Source organism: Caenorhabditis remanei, chromosome V (genome assembly GCF_010183535.1).
Source record: "Caenorhabditis remanei strain PX506 chromosome V, whole genome shotgun sequence".
In the NCBI taxonomy this organism is placed as follows: domain Eukaryota; kingdom Metazoa; phylum Nematoda; class Chromadorea; order Rhabditida; family Rhabditidae; genus Caenorhabditis; species Caenorhabditis remanei.
Window position 1 is genome coordinate 10,224,665 of NC_071332.1, and position 27,315 is coordinate 10,251,979.

Sequence of the window (27,315 nt, forward strand, 5' to 3'; positions counted from 1 at the left end):
AACTAAATTGACGTGCCAATTAGTAATAGTTTTGATCTTTTGGCATTCGTATAAATGATAGAAAAGACGTTGTTGATCAGCGTACAGCAGGAAAAAAAGAAGTTGATGTTTTAATCATACAATATGTATATTGTTTCAGTATGATCATTCACAATTCCCTGGAGTCGTGCCACGAACGTTCCTCGGTCCGATCTTCCTGGCTGCTCTCTCCTCTCCGATGTCTTTTATATTCAGATTCTGGGCTATTCCAAAAATGTGGCAGCTACTTCTCAGTCAGTTCAAGTTTTCCTTGTTTCAAGTTAATCTTCAATATATTTCAGTTCGTTCCACTCTTGGACTGATGAATACAATGGCATTTCTCTATTTCGCTCGATCTGTCAGTCGTTGTTTTGGAAGAGATACAGCGATGTTTCTACGGATTATTACATGTACTCAATTCCATTACATCTTCTACATGTCTCGTCCACTACCCAATTCGTTTGCTCTTGTCTTAGTCATGATTGTTTATGAAAGAATATTTGATGGAAGATATGAGAGTGCAGTTCGATATGCGACTGCCTGTGTTATTCTGTTCCGTTGTGAACTTCTTCTTCTTTTCGGACCTCTTTTCCTTGGTTACATGATTCTCGGCAAGTTAAAAACTTTCGGATTCGATGGAGCCATTGCAATTGGTGTTCGGGTAGCTTCTGCCTGTTTAGGTGAGTGTTCATCGTTGGATAACAGTATCATATTCTTAAAAATAACATTTTCAGCTATATCCATCCCGATTGATTCCTATTTCTGGGGGCGACCAGTTTGGCCGGAAGGTGAAGTGATGTTCTTCAATGTCGTTGAAAATCGAAGCCATGAATATGGAGTAAGATAGCTTTTCTGATTTTAAATTCTAACGAAATAATTTACAGACTCAACATTTCCTGTGGTACTTCTATTCGGCACTTCCTCGATGTCTTCTTACTTCTCTAGCTCTTATCCCTCTCGGATGCCTCGTTGATCGCCGTATTCCACAAGTTCTATTCCCGAGCGTCGTCTTCGTGTTTCTGTATAGTTTCCTTCCACACAAGGAGCTCCGTTTCATTATCTACGTTCTCCCGATTTTCTCGCTAGCCGCTGCAGTTTTCTGTGCGAGAATGTTCATCAATAAATGGAAATCCTTATTCCGTACAATACTTTATTTTGGAGTCGTTATGCATCTTTTCGCCAATATCCTCTGCACTGCAATGTTCCTTTTGGTGGCATCGAAGAACTATCCAGGGTTCGATGCTCTCAATTATCTTCAATTCCAACATCGATTTGATGCCAGAAAGCCAGTTACAGTATATATTGATAATGCATGTGCACAAACTGGAGTTAATCGCTTCCTTCATTCTTACGATGCCTGGACGTGAGTTTTCGGTGGTTCTCACAATAATTAATGTAAACGAGGTGTCCCCACTTCCACCATTTAACCTATTGTCCTTACCAGACTCTGCTAATCCTCCTCCTTCTTGAGAACTGTGATTCTCGATTCATGAAGAAACTGAATAGTAATTAAGTATTTCTCCCCCCTTCTTGAATAGTCGACCCGTACTCTGTAGAATTCTATCCCATTCCTACAAATAATCCTTCGAAAATACCAAATTAATTACAGATACAACAAGACGGAAAATTTGAAACCGGAAGATCTTGAACATTTTGACTTCCTTGTCCTCGGAACATATGGCAACACGTTGAAAACCGAAGTAGAGACGAAGTTTATGAAGTGGCATCGTCCGTTGTTCTTTGTAAACTCATTTCACAAATTCAATATCAAACACAGCAAGAAGTTTCCATATGTTTATCCGGAGATTGTATATACTGAAAAGTCGGCAGTGTTGAAGAATAGAAATTATCGATAAATTTATTGCTGTTCATTGTTATTGCCTTTCATAGCTTTTTAGTATAGTTAGTCTGTGAAAAGTAAAGTTCGAAATTCATTAGATATTTAAAACTATACCAATCCTTCTGTTTTCCAAGGTTCCCCAGTACTCTCTTTGTATTTTCATTTTGGTCTCATTCTTTTTGTAATCCTTGCTCTATTCCGCATGTCTCTGTAATATGTAACATTCTTTTGAACACGCTTCTGTGATTGTATAATGATTAATTTATTGACAAAAATATACTCAATTTTCAACACAATAAGGCACAATTGGTGAATGAATATATGGGGGAATTTCTTTTAGGACTTTCAAAAGCTGTATGCTTTTTTTGTAGGTTTTAATCTTTTTTCTTTTTCCAAAAATACGCGGAACCAATATTGTTAGTATTTCAAAAAATCACAGTGTGTGAATGTATTCTCAATGGAGTTAGTAAGAAAAATGAAGAAGTAGGAAACTGTTAATGGAATTATATGTATATAGATAGATATGTGGCAATAAATTCTCTCTTGATGTGTGGGGATATGATTATATAGGTTCTCTTATCACAGAAATTGCTGACGTGTGCAGATTTAGATTACTTCCAAGTAGGACATATCGGTTAGACATGTCGAAAACACGATACTCGTCTCAAAACATAAAGATGACAGGAACGGGCATTTCCACGTTATCCAGATTGATTCGAAGACGAGGGCCCAATCGTATTGACGACGTCTGGCATGGTTTTCTGGAAAATTATGAATGTATTTTGGGAAAATATTCAGGAAACGAATTAAAACAACATTCAAAAACGAGCTATTCGTCAAAATTTCAAAACTGAGACTGCGAATTAGATCAGAATTTTAAGTGATTGTATGTAAAAGTGGAGTGTTCGAATTAAAAAAAAGACTAACTAAAACGTATCTCCCAACACTAACCTTTATCAGAACGGCATCAAGCTTCTTCGGGATCCACACGGGCATTTGGGATCCAGTCGTTGCTTTTAGCACAATCTTTCAGATGAAACCAACATCCTTAGCCGACAGAGCTGAAATCAAAATGAACTTTAAACAATTAATCAAGAAAAGAAAATAAGAGAAAGGAGATTAAATGGAGGGAACGAGAGAGAGAATGCGCGAAAACGAGGTAAAAGATGAAAAATAATTGGGATCCAAGAGAAGTGTCGGAAGATCGGGTCAACCACCGATCGAGAGGAGCGGAGGAATGAATGACGCCTCTCGGAGAGGTCTCCATCTCTCCTTTATTCCGTCGGAGGAGGTGTCCTTGGTACTCGAGGCCACGCCCACATGATGATGCCCAGAGAGACAGAGAGACACACCTCCTCCACAAAGTTCTGATTCATCCAGAAGAAAAAGAAGAAGAAAAGAGAAAAAGAATTATGAAAGAGACGGTTTGGTCTCTAGCTATGTACTGAACTTTGAACAAATGTTGCACTTTATAAACGGAAAGATATAGAGAAAGATCGAGATGATTCGAGAAGATTGGTGATCTGTGATAACTTGAAACAGTACAAATAAGGGTGAAGAAGAAAAAGAAGATAAAGTAGACGAAACTAGTTGCGAAAAAGACAACGACCTCCCCCTCAAATGATAAGCGAAAGGTACAAGTGACAGGCGCAAGATGAGACGGGCTAGATTGGAAAAAGGTTGAAATTGAAAGGATAAAGAAGAAGAAGAAGAAGTTAAAGATGATATGTAGACTTCAGTGGATCGACGTCATCGTCGGATCATAGAGACAGAGATTGCTACTAATGGTTTCCGGATTAGAAGTTCATAATGTTGATGTCTGTGGAATGTCTGGAATTCGTGGATCTTCGGGAATGCTGTCTAACTGAAGCTAAATATGAGGCCTTTGGTTTTCATTTATATATTCTGCACCCTGGTAAAGACAAGAAACTTGACTACGACCCCACAATGACACATTTTATGACTCGAAGTACTCCACAGTTTTTAAACAATGTCAGTTCTTTTTGGAATAGTACAAGATGTGTCCGTTATCATAGACGTATCTCCTCAATTGCCTTTCTCTTTAATCCCGATTCCTCCTGAATCCAGAGAAATCAGGTCTAATTGCCCCTAAACAAGCACCTGTAAACCAAAGCTTTTAGGAGCCTAAAACGTGTTTCTCGTCCCTGTTAATTCAGTTAGTCAAGACGAGATTCGATGTTTATTCGATGTTATCTAAAAAAATCATATTCAAGAATTCTAAAAAGTTCAGCATTTTTCAATCCTAAATTCAAAAAGTCATGCGACCAAATTATGTTCAGTCGTTCATTTACATTTATGAGAACCGGTTTAAGTTTCAATCACTTTAGATGTTGTTGTGGAGGGAATGATGAAGAAAAATGTAATAGAGAGAAAGAAAATTTCGAAAGTAAAAGAGACTAATTTGATTTGTTAATAGATTGTACAAGTACGAAAAAAGAAAGGAACTCGTATAGTAAAAGTGAGAAAGTCGATGACCTGGTAAGTGGCGGAAGTGACCGCATCCATCCATCGTATTGGTTCCGTATAGGTACGGTCCCCCTCTCGTTCCTCAAATATTTGCACACTTCCATTTACAAAGAGATTGGAAAGAAAAATGGAAGAGAAAAGAAAACCATTATAAATTGTCTTTTGTGTTTTTTGAATATTTATTACGTGTCAAATGAAGGTTACAAAAGATTGGAATCTCTTTGGAGGAGACGAAAGATACTCGAGAGTTGATTACCGAAGCTAGAAAAGGGAAAATATAGGAACTCCAGGCTGGAGATAGTCATGAGAAGTTTCTCGAAAAATAGTGTTTGATTCACTCCAGTGGTTTAATCCGATTCTGAGACGAGAAAAAGAAGAACTAAACACAGTTAGTTGTGTTCCAAATCCGCCTACAAGAACAGTTCAGGTTCGAAACCGAATGAAATCTTTCCGGGAAATTGAGGTGTAGAATGAAAGAGTGAACGAATGAAGAGGTGGTTTGTAATTAAAAATGTATGGAGGGAGAAGGGGAAAGAGTATAACAATGCACCTTTCAATTGGAAGAGTGAACTACTGTCTGCGTGACACTGACCTATTGAAAGTGGAGCCGCAAATAGTCGGCATTTGGAAGAGGAAAAGAGGTAGTTTGTTTGGAAAGTCTGTCTGGTAATGACCGGTCGAGTGTGCAATGGAACACCACTCGAAAAGAAAAAGATGGTTCCTTTTTTTGAAAAAAGTCATTTTGGGACAATTAGGGACGTGTATGGAGAGTAAAGATGCTTACGAAATCATTCGATGCGCTTTTTCTCTGTGAATTTCTCAAATTTGGGTTTCATATTTTGTTGCAAATATTTTCAAAATTTCCCTTAGCTTTGTTTCTGACGATTTGCAGCTCAGCTATTACCCAAGCCTTTTCATAAAGTTTCATTGTTCTCATTGGTTTCATATCAGTATTCGAGAGAATCCCTTCCTCAATTTTCCCCGATCAGGCACGTCTCCGCATCTTTTGATTCTTCGAATTCCAGAAGTCATTCACCGATTCTCTATCGTTCCATCTCCTCCACCGTAACCTGTCCATGACGTGGCTAGAAACTTTCTGATTCTCTCAAATTCATCAAATTAAACTCAAAACAAAATTCGAAATCAACTCAAAAACTGGAAAGATTCTTATCTAGATATTGCCCAAAATTCCGTGTCGGTCGGTCCCAACCTGCAACTTTGACAGTGATCTAATCTCAAAGATTTATCGTTTCTCCATTTAGACCACAATGTCTTGTCCCATTCCTCAACAAGTACCCTATCCTTTTAAATGTCGCAATTCAGGATATATCGGACCTAATCAAGAAGGTCATCGAATACCGTTGAGTTGAGTTAGAATTCTCGATTGCAATCAGTTTATAATTTGAAATAAAAAGAACAGAGAAGGAAAATAACTTTCGGAACGGTCAAAGTACATTGTATAGGTTAGAAATATCTTGCTAGTACATGAGAGAAATAGTTTAATATTACTGTTACACACTCTCTCTTCATCCGAATTACTTTTTCTTTTCGTTTTCTTTTCCATTTCACGGTCACTGACTGACATTGCGGAATGGAATGTTCATGCAAAAACGGATGACAAGAAAACGGGAATCTTCTGTCGAGAATCGACAAGATGCTATCGAAAAGTGCAATGTCCTCTCTCTATTTTCCTTGTTTTCCTCTCTTTTCCCCTCCAAAAAGTTTTCGGTTTTCTTGGAAAAGATGGAATCAGAATGAGAAGAAGATGGAGATATCGAATGATGTTGAAGGTGAGTTCTAGGAGAGAAAAAGAATACATGTCCTCGTTCTGAGGGATTAGATCCGAAGCGGTTTGAATGCGGGAAATTCGAAAAGTGACTGAAAGAGATAATGAGGAAATAGGGAGGTAGAACCTGGATATGGTTGACATCAAAATACAAATAATTCAAACGATTTGGGTGTCTCTGTATATTTTCAGAAGTGAAAAATGACTCATTTTAGTGTTCTTTCGAATAAAAACGGTAGACTTGTCTAGTGAAAATTGAGCTAATATTGTGGTATTCGGCGAATGAGGTAAAAACAAAAAATTCATGAATACAGCTTTCCCGATATTATCTTCTTAAAAACTAGCAAATATCGAAATTTGGCAGGGACTTTAGCTCATATGTTTCGACTGAGATTTGCTGATATATCTACTAGAGCATTGTGTAGTCAGGATATTTGCTTTCTCTTGATTTTAGAAAGTTTGAGATATTGTTTTCAAGCTAGTTTATTTTTTTTGGAAACCTGAGAAGCCTATAAAAAAGAAGACAGAAAAACAATTTATTAAAACTTTACCTACTTGTTTATTCATAACAAATTGTGGTCCAAAGGCAGTACACAACTACCAAACAAGAAGACCAATTGAGTCAATCAGTCAAGAAAAGATGCAACCTTGTACCCATAACTTTCCTTTTGCAATCTCCCAATTCATCTATTTGTGTCCAACCGAAACCCATCCATCAAAAAATTGGGACCCCGTCCTTGAATACCGAAGAGGGAGATGACTTCACTTCGACATATCCCATCACCGTTCATTTGTTCACATGACAAACAGTTTTGGCACCTCGTTCAACGCCGACCGGACGGACGGGAGACGGGCGGCCCATCATCTGAATAGCACACCGAAAAGAGATGAGAAGGCCAAGAAAGGCGGTCATAACCTTGGGATGAGAGCGAAACGATAAAAATCGCTCGTCTGTGTGTGCGCAATCGACCGAATGGCCGCTTTTCGGGACACCGTCTTCAGACTACCTTCACGTCTTCCGCAACCCGTAAAATATTATCTCATCTTTCTCTTTCTTTCATTCGTTTACCTTATTACGAAATGGTCCATCAATTCTGGAGTTTTGTTTAGATTATTTTTATTGGATAACGGATAGAGAGGAGGAAGAAGAGGGGGATTGGAATTCAATCAGAACAAATTGAGAAATGTTTAGAGGATTGTTGATGGGAAAGAGACAGAATTTGTTTGGTTTACAGAAACAGAAAGCAAGCAAAGTATTTCAGATAAACATTCTTCTGGGTAAAAAAGAGAGAAGTAGATGAGAGAAGGTAACAGAAACGGGATGGAAGACTAACAGAATACAGTATTCAAAATTTGAGAAACTCAAAAGTTTCTGAAAAATGCAAATTGCGAGAATCTAGTTTCCTTCACGTTCAATCCACATCATCGATTCTTTTCTAACGGGGAAATTGCTCATTCTTATGAAAAATAATCTACGATGAAGTCAAAAAAGAAGTCAACAGTAGTGGGTTTCTCTATTAAAATATTAGGTTTACATTCAATTCTCTGTAGAAGAAAAATCCACGAAAGAAAGGAACAATGAAAGAAGTCTCTTGTAAAAATATCAGAAAAGGAATAGGCAAGAATGGGAAAAAAGTGAGAAAATCTTCATTGATGTTCCATTGAAACACCCAAACTTTCAGATTCGTCGAGTTCCAAATCGACAGTTTCGAGAAGTGTTCAAGAGCCTGATGATTTCGAAGAGGCAACCGACAATTTCAGCAGATAAAGCATATGCAATGAAGATGAAAAAAGTAGGAGGAAAACATGAAAATTTTGTGAAAACGGACTTACTTGGAGATATTATGGATAATAAAGCACAGTTCGTTTCCTTTTTTGTTTCGAGAGTTTCAAAATAATATTTTCAGCAAAGTGGGGATGCCAATCCGTTACTCATCAACAATCTACGCCCCACCTGATCCTCTTATTTTGAAAAAACCTCATTATTTGTACAAGACTTATAACTTCTTGGATGACCTCACCAAATACGATATCTATCGTCGAGCCGCCCACTATTCGAACATGAAGAATACGTTTCGAAAGAAGAGAGCTTTAGAAGAATACAAACTAGCTGGGTTGGTAGTTGCTGTTGGGTGATTGAATGAGATTAATGAAATTATAGATTAGCAGTATGTGCAAATTTTGAAGTTCGTCGAAGAAGAGAAAAGATACGTTTACGTGGCAGATGGCGACCGGAATACTCGAATTACGGAAAAAGAATGTTAGGTGCAGCAAGGAAAATGGTATTCAAGTTACAGGTGAGAATAAGGAATCAAGAAAAGATGCCAACAAATTATATAAACTTTAATTCTCGCAACTTGAGGAAGCAACTTACAGAAGAACTCTCAACCATACTTTGCTCAACTGATTGTTTCGAAGAAAGATCAGGCAAGGACCATGATGAATACAATGATGTCAACCATCAAATTCAATCTGCAAAATCATCAAAAAGAAACAAGAGCACGCATTGAGGTTTGTACTTTTGCGTAACAGTCGTGTCTCAAATATCATGATTTCAGAGATTCAAGAAACACAATCAAGACTACATAAAAGATCGAAAAAAGTGTTTTCAGAATCCAATTATGTTGAAGTTTACTAGAGATCATCTCAGGTTGGAACTGAGTGTCTCATATTCATAGTCAAGTTTTCAGTTCTCAAATCGTGAATCGTCATCACAAAATGCCATATCGGAGACGTGGAAATCAAGATCTCTTCAGCGAATTCAACTATTTCTCTTCTCATCTCGCATTTTCTGCTCATTTTTGCAAAGTTATCAGATCTTTCAGAGTGGATCGAGCGAAAGAGGATGAGGTTATCCAGAAGGTGAAATAGAAAACGAGATTTTTTAAACAAAACAATTCATTTCAGTCAGTCTGCTTGACTCCTCTGATTCGTATTCGTAAGAGTCGATACACAAACTTCCCCGTGACTTCAGTTGTCAGTTGTTAGTGGTTATATAATTTTTTGAAACTTAACTTTCAACAAAATTTGCAGACAACGAAAACGAAGAGCTACAATTGACACTTCCACGTGTTTCGAAAAAAGCGCCATCAATAGTTGCTGTCAGTGGATATTCAAGTGACAGTGGTGCATCTGCAGCAACTGATACTCCGTTGGATTGGGAACTCGATTGGAAATATACAGACAAGAAATTGGAACATCGAATGGCTCTTATTGGGGATACGGTATACATCTTTGCTGATGTAGATTCTATCTTGTTTTGTTCGTATTCAGACAAGATACATCTCGCAAACAGCATCAGAGAAACATTACAATCAAAGAAGATGGAAAGAAGAGACGAGGAGAAAAATGTTATTATTCAAAGCCGATAATAGATTAGAGCTTTCGAACAAAGTTCCGATTTTCAAGGAAGTACGATGAACAGAAGGACTGCGCCATAAAAGTTTCGATCTCTTAAACTTTCAGATCACAAAAATGCATCCTCCATTCATTTACTGTAACGTGAAAGGAATGGAACTGAAGAAACTTCGAAAAAGCAAGTTTCTGGGTTGTCAGGATTCAGAAAAATACGAATCGATTGTGTATGTAATCAAACAAAGAATGCACTTCTTGGAGAAGACACTGCCATGTAAAGATGATCCAAGAATCTTACTGAATCAAGGTTGGAAGAATTTTGGGATAAGACAGGGCACTAGCAAGTTTGAGAAAGTGGCAAAAATCGTAAGACAAATCGAATCTTGAAAGCAATTATAAAACTTTACTTCCAGCTCAAGCAGAGAAGTACTTGGGTAACGAAAAGTTGTGTGTCCAGAGCAGCTACAGTTCCGAGATGTGATAAGCTTCCAATGGTTGATGAAGAATTAGTGGAAAATAAATAATATTTTTTTCAGAGCATTGATGGACGGCATAAAAAGTTGTTTCTCATTCTCATCCTTCCGCTTACTCTTGCACTGATTGTTGTTACCTTTGGAATGATTAGCTTTCTTTGATTTGGTTTTCTGTGTTCATAAAATATTGTTTTTGTTGAAAAATTTATTTCTTTTTCAATAACCAAATCATGTGAAAAGATAAATAAATAAACGAAAATTGCACAATTAATGAGAAAAAGACACCGTTTAGCGGCGAGTTCCGTCCTCGAAGAAGACTCCTCCGTCGAGAGCGCAATACTTTGGACAGATTCCCTTCTCTCCTGGAGTTCCAGCTTGTCCTGGTGGTCCTGGTGGTCCAGCTTGTCCGTCGACTCCTGGTGGTCCGTCTGGTCCTGGAGCTCCCTTTGGTCCTGGTGGTCCAGCTGGTCCGTCGTTTCCTGGTGCTCCTGGTGGTCCTGGGGGTCCGGCTGGTCCTGAAAAAAGAGGATGATTGTAACGGAATGCTTAAATGAAACATTTTATGAAAACTTACCAGCATCTCCTGGCTCTCCTGGTGCTCCTGGGGTAAGTGGCTCGGATTGAGCTGGTGCTCCTGGGTCTCCTTGTGGTCCTGGTTGTCCGGCCTCTCCTGGTGGTCCTGGTGGTCCACGTGGTCCTGGAAGTCCTGGAGTGGCATCGGTTCCTGGGCGTCCTGGGGTTCCAGCCTCTCCTGGGTCTCCTGGTGCTCCTGGTGGTCCTGGTGGTCCGGGTGGTCCTTGTGGGCATGGCTTGCATGGTGGTGGGGTTGTTGGCTCACATGGGGCAGTTGGTGGTTTTCCTGGGATTCCTGGTTGTCCTGGTGCTCCTGGACGTCCTGGCTTTCCTGGCTTTCCTGGTTGTCCAGCTGGTCCTGGTGGACCTGGAAGGCAGCATCCCTCACATTGAAGGTTGGCGGATGGGTTCACTTCTGGCTGTCCGTATCCAGATTGACGGGCGGTACGGTTTCCTGGAGCAGCTGGTCCAGAGTGCGTCTTCATGAAGTTGACTTCCGCAAAGATGTCCTTGGCGGAGCCCTAGAAAAAAACAGGATAAGGAAAGGTAAGAAGAGCAGGTTGGAATGGGAGATACAAAGAAAGAAACGGAGAAAATATTACCTTGCAGAAGGAGAGCTCATGGTTCATTTGTTGGCGAACATGGGACACATAGTTGTAGACCATTGGTAGTGTGAGCACCACCGAAAGGACGGCAACAATTGAGAATGAGACAGCAGCATAAGCTACAAATTTGTAGGCCTTGGTACGACCATCTGAAGAGTCCATGATTCGACCGGTTGCCTTTGGATCTCCCTGATCTGGATTGGATCAAGTGATGATGGTTCTCTAGCTGAAGACATTCCCTTTTATACTCGAATGCTTTTGAGCGTACCGCCCAGCATTACTGGTATAGCCTGCGCAGACGCCACCGCCTCCCACCGTCATACACAACTTTCTTGATAACAATTCACTTTCATCAGTTTTTGTCAACTTTCCATCAATTGACGTTCGTCTCTCTTACTCTTACTCTCCTTATCTGACCCGATTTTGGAATAAACATTGCGCAGAAGAAGTGGGGTGAAGAAGCGTCGAACGGAGAAGGGGAGAATACGAGTAATAGGTAATGAGGACGATGAATGAATTACGAGCTGATTATCACTTAATCATTATTACAGTTAAAAGTTTATAATTGAATAGGAACAAATCAGAGCTCAATTCAAGTTTTTTTCGAATGATTGACCTTTCAATACTAATACAGTGGTTTCATTGTTCTAAGGTATCGTTTTCGTTTTCAGAAGTTTTTGATTTTGTCGGAAACTTTTGGAGTTCGTGGGTCAGTTCTTCTTTAATTTGATCGAGTATTTCTAATACCTAGCAAGCTTCAAGTGGCGCACGCAGCAGTTTAACTATATCAGCTTTTTGTTACAGATTCATCATCAGAAAACTCAGCAGCTCTGTTTACTCCCTGCGAGATTCCACATTAGCTTAAGTGTCTTCAAGTTGCTTTCTCATGTTCAATTGTTTTCTGCTCTTCACACACCCGCCTAAATTTTCTCTAAACCCGCGAAGATGATGTTATTGAATTCTAAAACTCGAAGCTCGATCTGATGACCCGATCTCCTGATTCGAAATTTCCTAGCTTCGATAATTTTCAGTGTTAAAAATTTCCAGTTTGATGTTTCCATATCACTATATATCTCTCTTATCATATCAATTTTATCAAAACCTATCATTTTTCTTTTTCTTCTCTGTTTTCTTCGTTAGAACCATAAAAACTAGTTCATTAACTACTGGTATCCCCATATACGGTCAGATACATATCACTAATTATATGTTCCCGTTATCTCTGTCGTCGTCGTCCGTTCTCAACGTCTCGATTCGGATAGTCTGGTCTAAACAGACTTTTTGGCAAGAAGACATTTGCAGAGGAATCACAGCAAACTAGCAAATCTCATTAGAGGACATTCTGTCTGCCTTCCTTTATGTTGTTCCCACATTCCATTCGATTGCCACGTCATCTTCCCTTTTCTCTTATGCCAAAAAAGAAGAGACAAGAGAATACAAAACAATAGAGAATCGTAATAAAAACATGCAACATATTCGGCCAGATGCTCGACGTTTTGTTCTACAGAATGACGCATTCAAGTATAAAAGAGAAGCGGACCGAAAAGACACTTTTCACTGCCAAACACAATGTCTCAAATATCGAAAAAAGAGGATGCAGTTGCTTCTTCCAAGATAATATTTCCTGTAGCTGAACTCCGAACGAAGGTATTCGTAATTTCAGTTTAAAGCTAATATTTATTACTTTTTCAGTGGGAAAGACTGTGGCCGAAAGATGAGAGAGGGGTTACTGTAACCAGTCAGGTAAGAAAAATGTATCCGTATAACAAAAAGTAAATTTATCTGTTGTCATGGTACTGAAAATCTCTAATCTTCAGTTTTGATTCCAGGAATCCATAGTCCGATCACGAGTTCAACGTTACAGTGTCCACGATTCTCAACAGATATCAAAGCAGGTGAACCGTTAGTCTAGAATATCAGTTCACTCAATATTCAAACTTCAGATAGGATATGTTAACACTGTCAACACCGCTCGAGTTTACTCGGTAATTTTAATTTATACCTGATTTTTAGAATTTTCGATTCAAGAATAAAACAGTAAACAATTATCCAAATTTCTCAAAATGTCATTCCAAGACTGAAATGTTTGTTTTCAGGACGGAGACGTCACTTGGTGTTGGGTTGTTCACAACAAACTAACTCCTACCGTGAAATCAACACCTTCTGGAAAGATCTACACATCGACGTGCTACATCCAGCCAGCTGCCAATCAATAAAACGAAATCCAAACGGATCTTCTGAAAGTCGTTTAACATTTTAAGTTCTTTGCTGATAAGATATTGTTATTACACAAGAATAAAAAAGAAAACTAATTTTATTATCAGCGATAAGTTCAGGTTGATCTGTTGTCAATATTTCTTCTCTTCTAAGAAAAGATAATAAGCTACAAGATAGTAAACATGGTACAGAGTGGGGAAAGCAAAGATAATACATAATACAATTCAAAAAGAAAGTTCAAAAACATCATAAAAGCAGAAGAGTTGAATTAAAAATCAATGCTCATGCTCACATTTCTTTCGTCATCCGATAGGAGTTCAATGTCTTCATCGCCGAAAACTGAAGAATTCGTATTGAGAATGCCGCTTTCAAAAGTGGTTGAAAATAACATACAATCGTGAATCTCTTCATTCGCACATTCATAATCATTGTCGACGACACATCTCTGCAATCCAGAAGTCGACGTCGTTTCCTCCAGTTGATCCAAATGATCGTGAATCGGTTCAATTTTTATGACTTTTTTAGTTTCTAGAGCAGATCGAACATCATTATCTGAAGTTGCAACAATAGAAGCAGCGATGAAAGTCCCCGATGTGATTGAATCCTGGAATAAGTAAGAACAGGGGAATGAGGGATTCTGCCTAAAATCTAAATTTACATTTGTGTTTTCCCCTGTTATTTCCTCATTAGTTTCGTCTGGTGTCTCAGTTTTAATTGGTTTTCTCGCCTTTTTTGGAGCTGGCGACCCGTTGTTCTCTTCGGTTCCAGAAGAATCGAAAAATTGAGCCCACTCTCTTTCATATTCTGGTTCTTCTTTAATTGTGACTCTCAGACCATTGTTCTTCTTTTTTATCGGCGACTTCTTCAGAATACTTTTCAAGCAATGAGCAACAGGAAATTCCACATTCATCTCAACTGAATGTGACACCTCCTTTTTGACAGTTATACTCTCCGCTTTCGATGACTGAGAAAGAGTATTGATTTTTGTTTCTCGCTTGATTTGGGAAGCTTTTTTGTATTCCAACGATTCAGTTTTGATGATGCCAACTTTTTTCAGGTGTTTCTCTGGATTCGCTTCAATGTTTTTCTCTTCCTTCGAATCGTACTCGAATCTCTCCTTCTTGATTCTAATATTATCAGTGGTGTAGTGTCTTCTGAATCTTGAAAGACTCAGTTCAGAGCTATACGCCTTTTCTCGAATTTGCGAACGAGACACTTTTGCTTTGTCAGAAGAGGGTGAAACAGTTGCTATCTGGAAATTTTCTGTTTTCTATTAACTTTGAAGTCTTCTCACTTACCAACGGAACTTTTTCTTCCTTAATTGTTTGTGAATAGTTCTCCAAAATGTGTTTGCAGGTGTCTTGAACATTGTTCATTGAAATTCCTCCCAGATCAACACCAGCTGATTTTTTCAATCTGTTGTATTCGTTGTGAATTAATCCAAGCTTTTTGAACACATCCGAACTGTGAAGAATTCTGACTCTTACAAGTGGATCGTTGACATTTACAAGTGCTTTCGATCTATCTATTTGATCGTTTGCACCAAATCGTTTGAAGAGAGATGGATCAAACTGAAAAAAAAATTAATTAGGGAATCTGGAAAAATAAAACTAACAACTGGTACGAATGCAACATGTTTGAAAGCTTTGTCTTCGAGAAGCTTCAGACATGCCATATAAGCATCAAATATGTTGTTCTCCAGAAGAAATTCAGTGAATCGATGGAAGTTTCGGGCGGTATCTGGATCGACTCGAATTTTGACAACGTGTCCAACTTGTTGTGTATAGAAAAATGTGTAGAGAGAATAGAGACCGAATAGACGTTCTTCTAGACTTCTTGGAGTTCCAATACACACATTCTCTTCCATATACGGTAAGCAGTGGACGAGAAGTTGCTCGTTGAACTGAAATTGATGAGTTCGGATTCAATAGAAAATAGATAATGAAATATGTGAAATGGTTGAAGTTTTTAGTTGTTTACCTCGATGATTTCAGCACTTTCGCTTCTTCCGTTATGTAGATTGATCATTTTACGATGCTGGAAGAGCTTTTTGTAGTCCGAGAATCTGAAAATAATGAATTTGGAATGAAATTCAAGTGGAAAATATAATTTCAAACTAACCTCTGAGACTTCAAATCCAAGAACGCTCTCAGAAACGAATCGAGGTCGCCCCGTAGACCAGCGTCCACGGGAATCAAGGAAGAAGCTCCACCCTTTGGCATTTTCAGCTGGAAAATTAAATAATTTCGAATAAATTCGAGAGGAGTAGATTTCGAAGTAATACAAGTTTCAGTTTTCATTTTTTTATTAGAATAATTATGGGAAGAATGGGCTACAAACAAAATACAAAAAAAATAATAAGTTTGAGCAGTCGAAACTTCCACCAGGGTGGTTTACAGTAATCTCCATGGGTGGTCTCCACGTTTTCTACTGGGTGGTCTCTTTTCGTGGTGAGACCCAATGATGAAGCTAGAGAATGCGCCTTTTATTTTCTGTAAATCTGTTACTGTATTTGTCTTGCTTTTAAATATCAAGAACAATGAAAATTTTGATCAAGGGACTGGATTAATAAAACATAGAATCAAATTATTCTTTACAATTGAGTGAAAGTAGCATAGAAGGTCTCAAAATATGATGATTTCTTGTTATTCATTTTTATTTTTCCGACAAATTCAGCTCGGGGACAACCGAAAATTTCATCGGTTCCGCTCCGTTTCGTATAGAGGTTGCAGCTTTTAAAACGTAGCTTGCAAAAATAAAAACAACACAAAGAGTGAGGAAAATTATGAAAGTAGCCAGTAGAATAAGCGATTCGACAGGATTTCGAGGTGCAACGGCTATTGTTTTCTTTTCGCAAAGTTCTCCAAAATATCCTTGTTGACATTTGCATTCGGAGGTAGTTCCATCGAAGTGGCACTTGGAATCTGAAAGAAAGGATTAAAAGAAAACTCGTACAAATGAAAACTCACAATTCTGGCATTTCTTCTCTCTGCAATCCTTTATTGGGAACTTCTCTCCGGGACTACAATAATATTGGCAGATGGATCCATAGTAATTCGGGAGACATTCAGAACGAATGGACACATGAATGAAGATATTGTTCTCATCTTTCAATGTTTTATGAATCCACGGCTCATTGACAACAAGTGGTAATATATTTTCGTACTTTTTCCCGAAATTATTTCCAGTAATTGACTTCTTCGTTCGAATACCGTAGTTGAGAATTGGAATAGATGAATTAGAAGATGGAGATGGCATCGGAATAACAAACTCTTTATGATGAGAGTGGAGTTGAGTGTCAAAAGAAATTCCATATCTTGACGAGTTTTCTCGATCAATGAATTCAACACGGGCTACCACATTAACACTTGATGACATGCGAATCCATAAGATTCCAGTTGTAGAACAGCTCGGGATGAGGAGAAGAAATATAAGAAGAGAAGAGATTGAACTATTCATTGTAACGACAATGGAAGATAATGACAATATCAGACTCCTAGTTCGACTGACGGCCCAAAATATGGGTGGAGCTCGAAAAAAGTACTGCTCTAATAGCTATAAAACAACGTATTACTTTATTGTATGGTACCGCTTTTGTCGGCAGTCTTTAATTGAATCAAAAGAAACTGTATACTGTATACTTTGTTTCTTAAAAAACACAGCTGTAACCGACAATGGTTTCATAAGTTAAGATAAGGGAAAGTATACTTTTTGTCGGTATTCTTTGAAACTCCTACCAGACAATTATCTCGGATGTGCCTTCATTGAAAACAAATTGACCATTGAACGAAATGTATCTTATTCTGACATAATTTCAGTAATCTTTTCACATCATCGAGAATCCAGGAAACACAAGTAGTTCATCTTGCAAAACTTGATATTATTGGCTTCAGAGATTTCTAGCGTTATAAACTTTTTTCGATCAAGTGAGCTGATTCAATCAGTTTGGAAAAATCATTTTTTTGCAAAAATACGAGAACGGAGTGACAAGTGAGTCTAGTTCTAAAAACTCAATATATCAGTTTTGTCATGCAACATGGAATGTAACACTTGGAAATAATTGACTTTGTAGGAACTTGATATTGGAATAAAAAGTTAATAATGACTTTCCCTGGAAACTGTTTGAAACTGAATAGACAAAATCTTGATCTTCTCTTGTTCGAGAACCAAAAAAATTAGGCTTTAAAAAGTAAACTGAACAACCTCATATCTCTCATTTGAAAAATTGAAATTTCACGGTTAACTGCTTTTCAGATTTTGTGCCCCAAGATTGCAACGTGGATAGCTTCAAAATATGAATTCTACAGTTCAGAGTGCTGATTAATTTAATGAGATCTTTTCTCAGTAATCTCGAGGTACCGTACTTTCAAAACTACTGGAATAGATTTCATACATCTTTTCTCACATGCCGTTCTTGGTACATTATTCCAGTGAACATTGTTTGCAGTATTACACAATCATAAAAACGTCACGGATGATTCATTTCTGATGCTATGGTCATTCATGATCGGACAAGAGCGTCAGTTTGAAATGTGAACCTAACAAGAAAGGTGGATTCAGGTATGCATTCTCCTCCTTTCCCCTTTTTGTCCTAACAGAACAAACGAGTTGATGAGTCGAATGAGAGATATCTTCGGTGATAAGACGCAGACATCTGAAGATGAGCGAGTAGAAGAAAGACGAGTGTCTGATTCAACGGCTTCTCCCTCACTTTGACCTAATTCTATTTGGTTTCTTTGTATAATGAAACTTTTTTGGTTTTTGATTACATACATCTCATTCCTGCAGTGCTATGTATCTATACGGCAAATCAATGTTCAAAAACAATGGTATCGATATCCAGGTAATAGTCTCTCTGTAGGAATCGGATATGGGATCATGGTTTCAGGTAACCCTGGTGTGCGGATACGATTAACCAAGAAAGGTGCGAATCATATTAAAACAGTTGGAGTTCAGATATTCAATGACTACATTTCACAGCTGAAAGTGAGTTTATTTATGTTCAAAATGATGGATTTTTGTATTTTTTGGTATCACCGAATAATCTCGGGTTAACGGTTACAAAATGATAATAACTTTTCTAAAAAGATTAACTTGCCATTTAATCGGAATCTCCTATCTTGGCTAGTCATTTTCTAATCCTTTCGGATCTCAGAATCTCATAACATGTTCATATTCCAGGGATACTCTACATCTATGCCATTCTCTCAAATAGGGATCAACGGAATTGTGAATCTGAAAAACTTGCACGTCAAAAACTACAGATCCCCACAGGTATTTTCATCCACTTTTCATTTTTTTCTCTTTCCCGAACAACCGGTTTTCATCACTTTTTCTCACTTACGCAATTCTTTTTCGCTATCCACACAAATTGATAAGAATATGAATTATCAATGAGACGCCGCAACTGTTTTTTTCTCCTTGCAGGTGTCTGTTCTGAACTTTTTGCCGCCGCGCCATGTCGTTCTGGGATTGGAAAACCTGGATATCGGGTATGCTAACACAAAGATCAATAAGACATGGATCAGCTTATCAAAAGTATAAAAAATGTTCAGATTGGGATCCGATTTCACGGCAAATGCAGTTCCGATAGTTGTGGAAGGGAACTTAGTTGGAACAATAACTGGAATGACAGTTGCTTTAACAACTGAACTTCTGACTGATGTAACTGGAAAGTTGAATGCAGTCGTAAGTTTTCTGGTTTAAATCACAAAACTCTGAAAATTCGGTTTCCTCAGGTTAGAAACTGCTCGGCTCTAATTGCAAATAGTCAAATAACAATTAACCCAACTGGACCAATGGGAATATTTGTCAAAACTTTTGAGGTACACCTTCATTCTGAATGAAAATTTTAAGCTATTTTTCCCAGCCAATGATAAACGACTCTGTTCGTCAACGGATTCCTGAAATATTCTGCAGTCGACTTCAGAATTTGATTGAGAAGAATATATCAAAACTATTTGAATTCATCACAAAAATCAATCTAGAAGATTATTTCCCAAAAATGAATAAACTGGACACGGATGTGATGAATATGTAAGAGAAGAAAGTGATAGTTCTTTTGCTCAGACATCGAATTTCAGATTTATTTCCCATTTGGCAAAAGGAATGTACGTGGATAATCGAATGATAACTCAACCGTTAATAACTATGGATTATATTGAAACAAATCATCAAGGTGAGGTAAGAGAACATTCACGTTATCAAGGGGAATACAATCAATTTCAGGGGAAATTCAATTCGAATCATTATCTGAACAGACTCCATTCTTCCCAAGACCAATGGAACAATTGTTCAGAGAGCCTCTTTCCGATCATATGGCTCATTTCTATGTCTCTGATCATCTTCTGAATAGTATGTTGTATCATGCTTATCAAGACAATCGGTTGGCATTGAAAATCGATGAATCCAATCTTCCACAGGAAATGAAAAGTTTTGTCTCCACACAGTGCCCGTCGAAGAAGCACCAGACATTTGTCTGTGTTGGATACCTGATTCCAGAAATTGGCAAAGTAAGTGTTGGCTTGAGTTTTTACAATTACCGTAAAAACTGTATTAGAGCGACATATCGCTCTATTTTTCAACCGCCTCTCAGAAAAATTTTGTGGTTTCAGAAACTCATTAAAGTTGAACGGAAAGAACTTTTTTGAAAGTTCTATTTGTTGATCTAGAGGTTACTATTCACGCTGCTTCTAATCAGAACCAAGAAAATACACTGGGGTGATCATATTCATGAATCCTGAGTATAGATGGGTGTCGTTCTATTAGAGGTGTCGTTCTATTAAAGGTGTCGCTCAAATACAGTTTTTACGGTAGTTTAAGCCAGTTTTCATTCTGAAAATTTTGAAAATTCTTTGAAGAGTTGATAATAAGTTGGATTCATTTTTAGTTGTACCCTGATTCAACAACTTCCTTTGCAATTCTTCCGCATGGTCTACCGTATGTTATGTTCAATCGAGATGGCATGGCCGTAGAAATTAAAAGTGAGTCCCTGTTTTTACTCAGTGCTAATTTCCCAACTTTTCAGATCGAATCCTTACATATGCCACTCCAGATGACGATTCTCACTCAAGAAACCGTTCTCAAATTCTAGTATTCTCGATCAACGGTCAAGCGGACATAACTTTTTCCCCGACAAACGAAACCTTGAATGCCCGAATGAATTTGAACAGGTGAGTGAGATTCTCTCTTTTCTGTTCAATTACATCTGTTGTGATTTTTAAGATTCAATGTGAGATTACATCGTTCGGCAGTTCGCGGAATAGATGAGACATCCATTGCACGGCTTTCACCCCTTTCCAAAACTTTTATCGCTCCTAGACTCAGTACGGCTGTCGAAAAAGCAGCGCGTTTTCCGATGCAGGTAGGAAAGAAACAGATCATTTGATGTTTGATTCTCGATATTGCAGGATACGATCAAATTTGTGAACCCTGTCATCAAAAACTATGATGGATTCATAAGTTTATCAACGGATTTTCATCTCGAGAGAAAGAAAATTGATGCGATTGTCAGGAAGTCGATAGAGTTTTAAATTTAAAACTACTAAAATTAGTTCAGTTGTCATTTAAATACGGTTAAATTTGTACAAATTCGGAATTAACTAACTTATTTATTTATTTGAGTTTCCAATTGCTCTCCACTTTTATTAATGTTCGTATAGTTATCTGTTGTCAGGGAAGCATTCTCAATCGCAATTGGCTTTGTCGGTTTTTCCAGAATATTCCCAGTGATTGATATATAATGAACACCGATCCGTCGTGGACAATAAACCACGGATTCCGGATAGATTTTCGACTCGAATTGGCTGGGAATCTCGCGACGAAGACAATCAAAGTATCGGCAGACGACGTGTCGACCGGACATTTGTTTTGTGTCGATTAGAACCATTAAGTATTTATCGAAGAGAAGGGCATTCAACACTGTCGGCCGAAATTTATTCTGGAATGTGACACTGATTTGTTAATGAGTTTACAGAGAGATGTTCTTTTCTTTTCAAAAGATGGAATTAAAAATCTTTGAAAATTCAACTAACCACTCTCTGCTTTTTCCACTTTTGGATAACATCAAAGCTGCCGAATGGAACTTTTTCGGTTTCTACTGCATTCCAGGAATCAATTGGACATTCAAGACTAAAAATTGTTAAAAGAATATTGGATTGTTAGATTAGATTTTGACTTACAATTTATCAGCATCTGGATCTAGAAAATCATCTGATCCACTATTTTCAGTCAGTTCATCTGAGATCTGCACTGAAATACTGCATCTGGTATCTGATTTTTAATAATTGTGAACTTACGAGTAAATGAAAAACAAAGTAGAATTGCAATGAACAAAACTGTAAAGAGAATACATATAACTCGTCCTTTTCGACTCCTTTTACTTTCTCTCACAATGTGCATTTTGAAATAAAAATGGTTTATTTCACTTTGAAATCTAACGAAAGAAATAGGAAAAAATACCCGCAAGAAATGGAAATATGAGAGAAAAACGGTGAAAAGAAGAAGAAGAAGAAGGCTAGAGATGAAAATCGGATTCATAGAAAGAAGATGGTATCAGAAAAGAAGAAGAAGCTGTTGAAATTCAATGTCTTTTATGGTGTACACAGGGATGAGTTAGACCATGATGATGGTACATTTCTTGCATTTTCTGACATGAATAATTCACTGTATCGTAGACATCTTTTACACGACGGAGACACTGAAAACAAAGATATTGTAGTTAGAGGTAATGGAGTTCCTATTATTCAAACTTACTGCATCAGTCAATTTGAACTTCAAGTTTGGTTCAACATCAGTCATTGAATAGGGTCCAACTTCATAAACTCTCTTGTTGTTGTTAGTCAAAGCGCCTCCCTCGACATTTCTATAATGACGAGTAACCCCAATTATATCGCTGACATATATCTTATTGAGTCCTTTGTAGAGTGCAGCAGGTGAGTGGATCGTCATTGCGGCTATCTGTAAAACGAGTTTTGCTGGTTTTCATGTTTGCTTCTAATCTTACACTTTCAGGTCGGATAATTGTTTTAGGTTGAAGCCAATTCTGAACTTTTGAAGTGTTATGGAACTTTCGGAACACAAGATTATCGAAGAATTGATTGGCATTTTCGTATCTAGCTGGAGAAAGAGAGTCTTTCAAAACCCATTGAACTTTGAACTGAAGATTTACGACGTTTGGATTGGTTATTGTGCTGAAAAGAACTGGATTATTTTGGAAATCCAATCAATCTCTTACTCTAAAAAGTCAACAATTTTCCAGTCCTTCTTCATTTCAATTCTCTCATCAATGTCCAACAGTGATGTCCACTTTGCGAAGTTGACGTTTCTCATGTGACAATCCTGAAAGTTTCTATAAGTTTCAGTGGATTCTGCTTGTAGAGCTCACATTAATTTGCATCATATGCCACATATAATCCGCTCTCCAATAATGATCATTCAACACAATGACCTCAATTTCTCCAGTTCTCACATAGTCATCCAACAACATTCTATCGTACGCAGAAACATTTCGAATATAAATATGGAAGAATGTGGCACCTTGAAGTTTATGGTACTCAATGAAATCTACGATTTGAATGAACTTTGGCTCATCTCCATACAGAGTGGACATGCAAACTGTGAAATAATGTTGGGGGCCTGAAAATTAGATAAGAATTGAAACGTTCAAAAAGAATCAAACCATTTGAAATGCGATTCACAATTGGTACTGGAGTTTCGGGAGTATCATATTTTGTCTCTGTGATTGAGATATACTTTGCACCAACTCTTCTTCCACAATAAACAGTTGATTCAGGAAAAACAACGGACTCGAAGACGTGTGGAATTTCTCTACGTTTGCAATCAAAGTAACGACAATAAACTTTTTTACTGAAATTTTTTCAAAACTGGATAGTCGAGTTATGACTTGTTCTATAACCAACCCGAACTGATTTTCAGCAGTGAGAGTCACAGCGATATGCTCAGGATGAACGAATGCAGCAAGAGGACTTGGTGTTGTGTGATAGAGATAATCCTGAAATTAAATTCTGTTCGTGACACTTGGTGGAAATTAAGTGACGGGAAAACTGGTATAATTAGGTATAATTTCACTTACTTTTCTGCTAGTATTGTTTTTAATCCAATAGTTATGTAATTCTGGAGACGGAATACGATCCGAATGGACTTTATTCCACGGCTCTTCTCGACAAGTTGTTCTGAAAATACTTCCTGATTCAGTCTAAATACTTTGAGCATTTCTCACGATGTTATCACAAAACTAGGATCTTCTTCTTCGACAAAAGTGAAATTTTCTTTCTGAAGTCTTCCCATTTGAATAGTTCCTCCACCGATATCTAGATATACTTCAGTTGCTGAAATCATCCAAATTGTAAATCTGAGTTCTGAACTCTATACTACTTACGATCTTTTTCACTAACATCCATGTTATATTTTGCAAGTTTGTGGCGTGGTGGCAACTCATCCCTTTTCAATGATGAGGTCAGTAGTACTCCGAGTAAAATAACAGTAACCACGAGTATCAGTTTCCAGAAATGTCTTCGAAATAGGAATACAAATTTCGAATGATGAAGAAGCATGGCACGAAGAATAACGAAAACGGCGGAAAAAAATTCACAAATGGGAATGAAATGAAACAAAAGGGGAGCGATTTCTGGAGTTTTTCGAGATAAAACGGAGATTGGAAAAAACGATTTTGAGATGAATACATTTCGTGATTCGATAAGAATCTGAAGAACAATGGCAGACGGTTCAATTGCAACGAGAGACACAAAATGGAGTGTCGGAGTGAGATTGAGATTTTTTCAAATTCTTTCAGAGTTGGCATCGAAAACATTTTGATTTTTTCAGAATTAAAAGACATTAACGGGGGTAAAATTGAAAAATAAGATATAAAATGTTCATTTCGAGAATAATATATAAAACACTTTTGAAAAATTCAAAACAAAGACTTGTTAATGAACTTACTTGAGCTTCTACGAGAATTATCTTGAGCTTCTTGAAGTGGAAAATGGTTAACTGAAGTGTTTACTTTCCCTTTACCTGAAAATAATGTTTTCTGTAATTCAGTTTTTGTTTTCTACATACATAAGAACACTCTTCTAAAATCCTTTACAAAAAATATTGCAATTAATGGTTCGATAGCCGGATAGACACATGCAAGTGATGCAACAACATTTCCTTTTCGACCAACTTCAATTTCGAAAATAGGAAGAGTGAGAATGATACCAACAGTACTATACATTGTGAAAAACGGGAGAGCTGTCTGAAAGTAACCAAGTTGTTAATTGTTAAAGAACAATTTGAAACTCTTCAAACTGTCCCGCGGGTCAGAATAACTTACTTGAAACACTAGAGTTAGTAACAACTGTCTATTCATATCTTTTGTTTTTGCACTCATCGCAGTTTGTTCACATTTCAATTTGAAAAAGATTTTCAGAGCACAAAACATGATTGTAGAGAAACAAATTCCCTGGAACCATCTTTTCTTCACTTTTTCGTTTTGTTCAACTCACCATAATACACAAACAACCAAAGTAAGCGCCTGCATCAATCCATCGAAAATGCCTACTTCCATCGGAATAGTTGTCCCAGAACTGCAGTGCAATGAATACCAGTTTCGAAGTATCTTCATTATAAACGTCCAGTATTACTTGTCTCGCTATCTCTTCTTTTTCTTCAGTTTTCTCCATCGCAAAAAATACCAAAGAATACCAAATTACAAAAAAGAAACTTCCGGGAAGAAAGATGAGAAAGAGTCTGAATCCCTTCAGTTTCCCAAGATCATCGGGTCTGATAAGGGTGTGTTGAAACGTCTAATAACTTCAGCAGTTGACTTACCTGCATAATACAACATAACGATAGTAGAATTGTGTGGCCAGAAAAGAAATGCACAGAGCATAGGATGCACAATAAATACAGATGACATAGTAACCGATGAGTTGTTCATAGCGAAGAAGACTGTCAACCATCATAATAAACATTGATTTGTGGATGTGCATTAACTGAAAAAATTATGAGTTTGAACAAATGCCGTAATTAAATTTTTTTGGGCAGGCTTCTCAAGATCTAATTTTTACCAACCAAACGAAGATTGATATTTACGACTCACGGGCAATGCAATGATCTCAATCCACGTATAAATAATAGAATAGACTGTAAATATAGTCATAACATGACGATAGCTTCCGAACAGTTTTTTGGCTTTTTTATGAATTAAAAGTAGGAGAACAATATTGGTGAGTTGAGCGCAACTGAATCCAATATATTGAAAAGTGTGGATACCGGAATTCATTTAAAATCAATTCCAGAAAGAAACAAGAGAAACTGATGTATCTAGAATAAAACTGAGAAAATAATAATAATAATAATAAAAACGATGGAATAATATTTATAGCCAGACATACTCGTGAGATGGAGCCCGCTTAGAAACGAGTTTGAACAATCGAGATGTCTCTGGGGACTATTTTATTCTGATTTCTAATTTGAATACACGGGCTCCACAAGTTACGTAGGTAGAAGAAACATGTGAGGAATGGTGAGACTATGCATAAAAAATTTCAATTAATTAGGGACGATATCATGATGAATCCAATTTAGAGAAAGCTCATTAATTTGAATGTCAGAGTGTCCACCGACCATAACGTTCCTATGACTTTCGAATGGTTTTTCCAGCACTCGTACGAACCAAGAATAGCAACGTGGCACTGGTTATTTGGCCTGATACCGGCGTGTTGAAGCAAGGAAAACCGGCGTGTTGAAGCAAGGGAAGGAACATTTTCAGTGTGATTTCCATTTGACCGGCCGGAAGCATGAAAAGTTGACAACAAATTGAAAGAACAATAAAGAATATATATATAAAGAAGATGAGTTGTTCCTTTGAGAGAATAGAATGATGATGACTCAAGAAAAAAGAGAACAATTTGCTTTTTTTTTTTAAAGAAACGAGGTTATGACAAATGAGTTGGATCTCTAGTTTTAGTTATTCGAGACAGTAAACATTCACAACACAGACTTCATCAGAAATCCCTGGGAAGATGTTGATAACGTCACAGAATACATCATCAATTCAGCGATTGATGATCATGACGCAGTGAAGATGGCGCTGCCAGTTTTATTAAATTTGACAATAATTATCGGAACAACTAAAAAACAGGAACGCTCACTTTGTTTTGTACACTCGCACTTTACACAGTTAATCAAATTTATATCCAAGCCACGAATATTTACACAATAATACAGAGAGATCTTTTTGAAAAAAAAGTGATCAATGGAATGAACTCGAAGAAATATCCGCACTGGTACGAGATGCTGAACTCCGAGAGGCATTGAATTTGACATCCGTTAGACGTTTTCTTCGGTGACCTGAATTATTGAAATTATCTTTAATGACATCATTTTCGCTTACACAGAACAGCCTTTCTGAAATCTTTTATGAAGAAAATTGCAATCAATGGCTCAATTGCGGGATATGTGCCGGCCGCTGCTCCGACAAAATTTCCAAGTTGTCCAACTTCTATTTCAAAAAATGGAAGTGTAATTAAAGCTCCCACAGGGCAATACATCATGAAAAATGGAAGAAGTGTCTGAAAACGTGGTGTAATTCGTGGAAAGGGAGAAACAGGTAACCTGGAACGTTAATGTGATAAAAAGTTGTCGATTGAGTTCTCTTGTTTTCGTACTCATTATTGATTGAGCACTTTTCAATTTGAAATAAATATTGAATGCGCAGTATAAAATAGTTGAGAAGCAGAGAACCTGAAATCTGAAGTTTTTTCTCTTCTCATAAAACTTTAACAGACTAGAATTAAAGTGCATCCAGCAGATCCCAGAATGTCTCTGTATCTCAAAATTCTTTGCCCATTATCTTCGTATGTCCAATATAACGACGCGATAAATGATTCTTGAGTAATGTCGGCGTCATAATTTTCAATCATCACATCTCTAAACAAAAGCTTGTTTTCTGGA

General features: G+C 37.4%; 9 protein-coding genes across 9 annotated transcripts; 4 read left to right on the forward strand and 5 right to left on the reverse strand.

Annotated features, from left to right (window-relative positions):
• Positions 1–253: 253 nt before the first annotated feature.
• GCK72_018739 (uncharacterized protein) lies at positions 254–1,874 on the forward strand (the record flags this gene model as incomplete). Its single annotated transcript, XM_003110625.2, has 5 exons — positions 254–272; positions 321–698; positions 753–856; positions 903–1,381; positions 1,628–1,874. The coding sequence occupies 5 exons, from the start codon at positions 254–256 to the stop codon at positions 1,872–1,874; spliced, it is 1,227 nt and encodes a 408-aa protein (XP_003110673.2).
• A 5,835-nt stretch (positions 1,875–7,709) lies between these two features.
• GCK72_018740 (uncharacterized protein) lies at positions 7,710–10,009 on the forward strand (the record flags this gene model as incomplete). Its single annotated transcript, XM_053732718.1, has 12 exons — positions 7,710–7,766; positions 7,814–7,992; positions 8,039–8,245; positions 8,293–8,428; positions 8,508–8,642; positions 8,690–8,760; positions 8,822–8,993; positions 9,039–9,114; positions 9,165–9,355; positions 9,405–9,542; positions 9,597–9,851; positions 9,899–10,009. The coding sequence occupies 12 exons, from the start codon at positions 7,710–7,712 to the stop codon at positions 10,007–10,009; spliced, it is 1,728 nt and encodes a 575-aa protein (XP_053581631.1).
• A 237-nt stretch (positions 10,010–10,246) lies between these two features.
• On the reverse strand, positions 10,247–11,298 carry GCK72_018741 (uncharacterized protein; the record flags this gene model as incomplete). The annotated part of the gene is made up of 3 exons (XM_053732719.1): positions 10,247–10,473; positions 10,533–11,052; positions 11,134–11,298. The coding sequence occupies 3 exons, from the start codon at positions 11,296–11,298 to the stop codon at positions 10,247–10,249; spliced, it is 912 nt and encodes a 303-aa protein (XP_053581632.1).
• A 1,407-nt stretch (positions 11,299–12,705) lies between these two features.
• Positions 12,706–13,352, forward strand: GCK72_018742 (uncharacterized protein; the record flags this gene model as incomplete). Its single annotated transcript, XM_003110432.2, has 5 exons — positions 12,706–12,783; positions 12,829–12,879; positions 12,966–13,031; positions 13,080–13,121; positions 13,233–13,352. 5 exons carry the CDS (start codon positions 12,706–12,708, stop codon positions 13,350–13,352), a joined length of 357 nt encoding a protein of 118 aa, XP_003110480.1.
• A 269-nt stretch (positions 13,353–13,621) lies between these two features.
• Positions 13,622–15,575, reverse strand: GCK72_018743 (uncharacterized protein; the record flags this gene model as incomplete). Its single annotated transcript, XM_053732720.1, has 7 exons — positions 13,622–13,692; positions 13,747–13,957; positions 14,012–14,605; positions 14,652–14,924; positions 14,969–15,256; positions 15,334–15,418; positions 15,475–15,575. The coding sequence occupies 7 exons, from the start codon at positions 15,573–15,575 to the stop codon at positions 13,622–13,624; spliced, it is 1,623 nt and encodes a 540-aa protein (XP_053581633.1).
• Positions 15,576–16,008: 433 nt separating this feature from the next.
• Positions 16,009–16,812, reverse strand: GCK72_018744 (uncharacterized protein; the record flags this gene model as incomplete). Its single annotated transcript, XM_003110599.2, has 2 exons — positions 16,009–16,277; positions 16,323–16,812. The coding sequence occupies 2 exons, from the start codon at positions 16,810–16,812 to the stop codon at positions 16,009–16,011; spliced, it is 759 nt and encodes a 252-aa protein (XP_003110647.2).
• Positions 16,813–18,145: 1,333 nt separating this feature from the next.
• On the forward strand, positions 18,146–20,885 carry GCK72_018745 (uncharacterized protein; the record flags this gene model as incomplete). Its single annotated transcript, XM_003110617.2, has 12 exons — positions 18,146–18,196; positions 18,535–18,627; positions 18,781–18,845; positions 18,909–19,041; positions 19,092–19,178; positions 19,223–19,389; positions 19,437–19,531; positions 19,582–19,865; positions 20,243–20,336; positions 20,381–20,525; positions 20,578–20,716; positions 20,763–20,885. The coding sequence occupies 12 exons, from the start codon at positions 18,146–18,148 to the stop codon at positions 20,883–20,885; spliced, it is 1,476 nt and encodes a 491-aa protein (XP_003110665.2).
• A 74-nt stretch (positions 20,886–20,959) lies between these two features.
• Positions 20,960–23,927, reverse strand: GCK72_018746 (uncharacterized protein; the record flags this gene model as incomplete). Its single annotated transcript, XM_003110367.2, has 13 exons — positions 20,960–21,292; positions 21,387–21,483; positions 21,534–21,603; positions 21,973–22,051; positions 22,108–22,311; positions 22,358–22,544; positions 22,589–22,692; positions 22,739–22,989; positions 23,033–23,220; positions 23,274–23,365; positions 23,447–23,546; positions 23,594–23,702; positions 23,753–23,927. The coding sequence occupies 13 exons, from the start codon at positions 23,925–23,927 to the stop codon at positions 20,960–20,962; spliced, it is 1,989 nt and encodes a 662-aa protein (XP_003110415.2).
• A 359-nt stretch (positions 23,928–24,286) lies between these two features.
• Positions 24,287–25,040, reverse strand: GCK72_018747 (uncharacterized protein; the record flags this gene model as incomplete). Its single annotated transcript, XM_003110564.2, has 4 exons — positions 24,287–24,390; positions 24,436–24,613; positions 24,692–24,820; positions 24,864–25,040. The coding sequence occupies 4 exons, from the start codon at positions 25,038–25,040 to the stop codon at positions 24,287–24,289; spliced, it is 588 nt and encodes a 195-aa protein (XP_003110612.2).
• Positions 25,041–27,315: the final 2,275 nt, after the last annotated feature.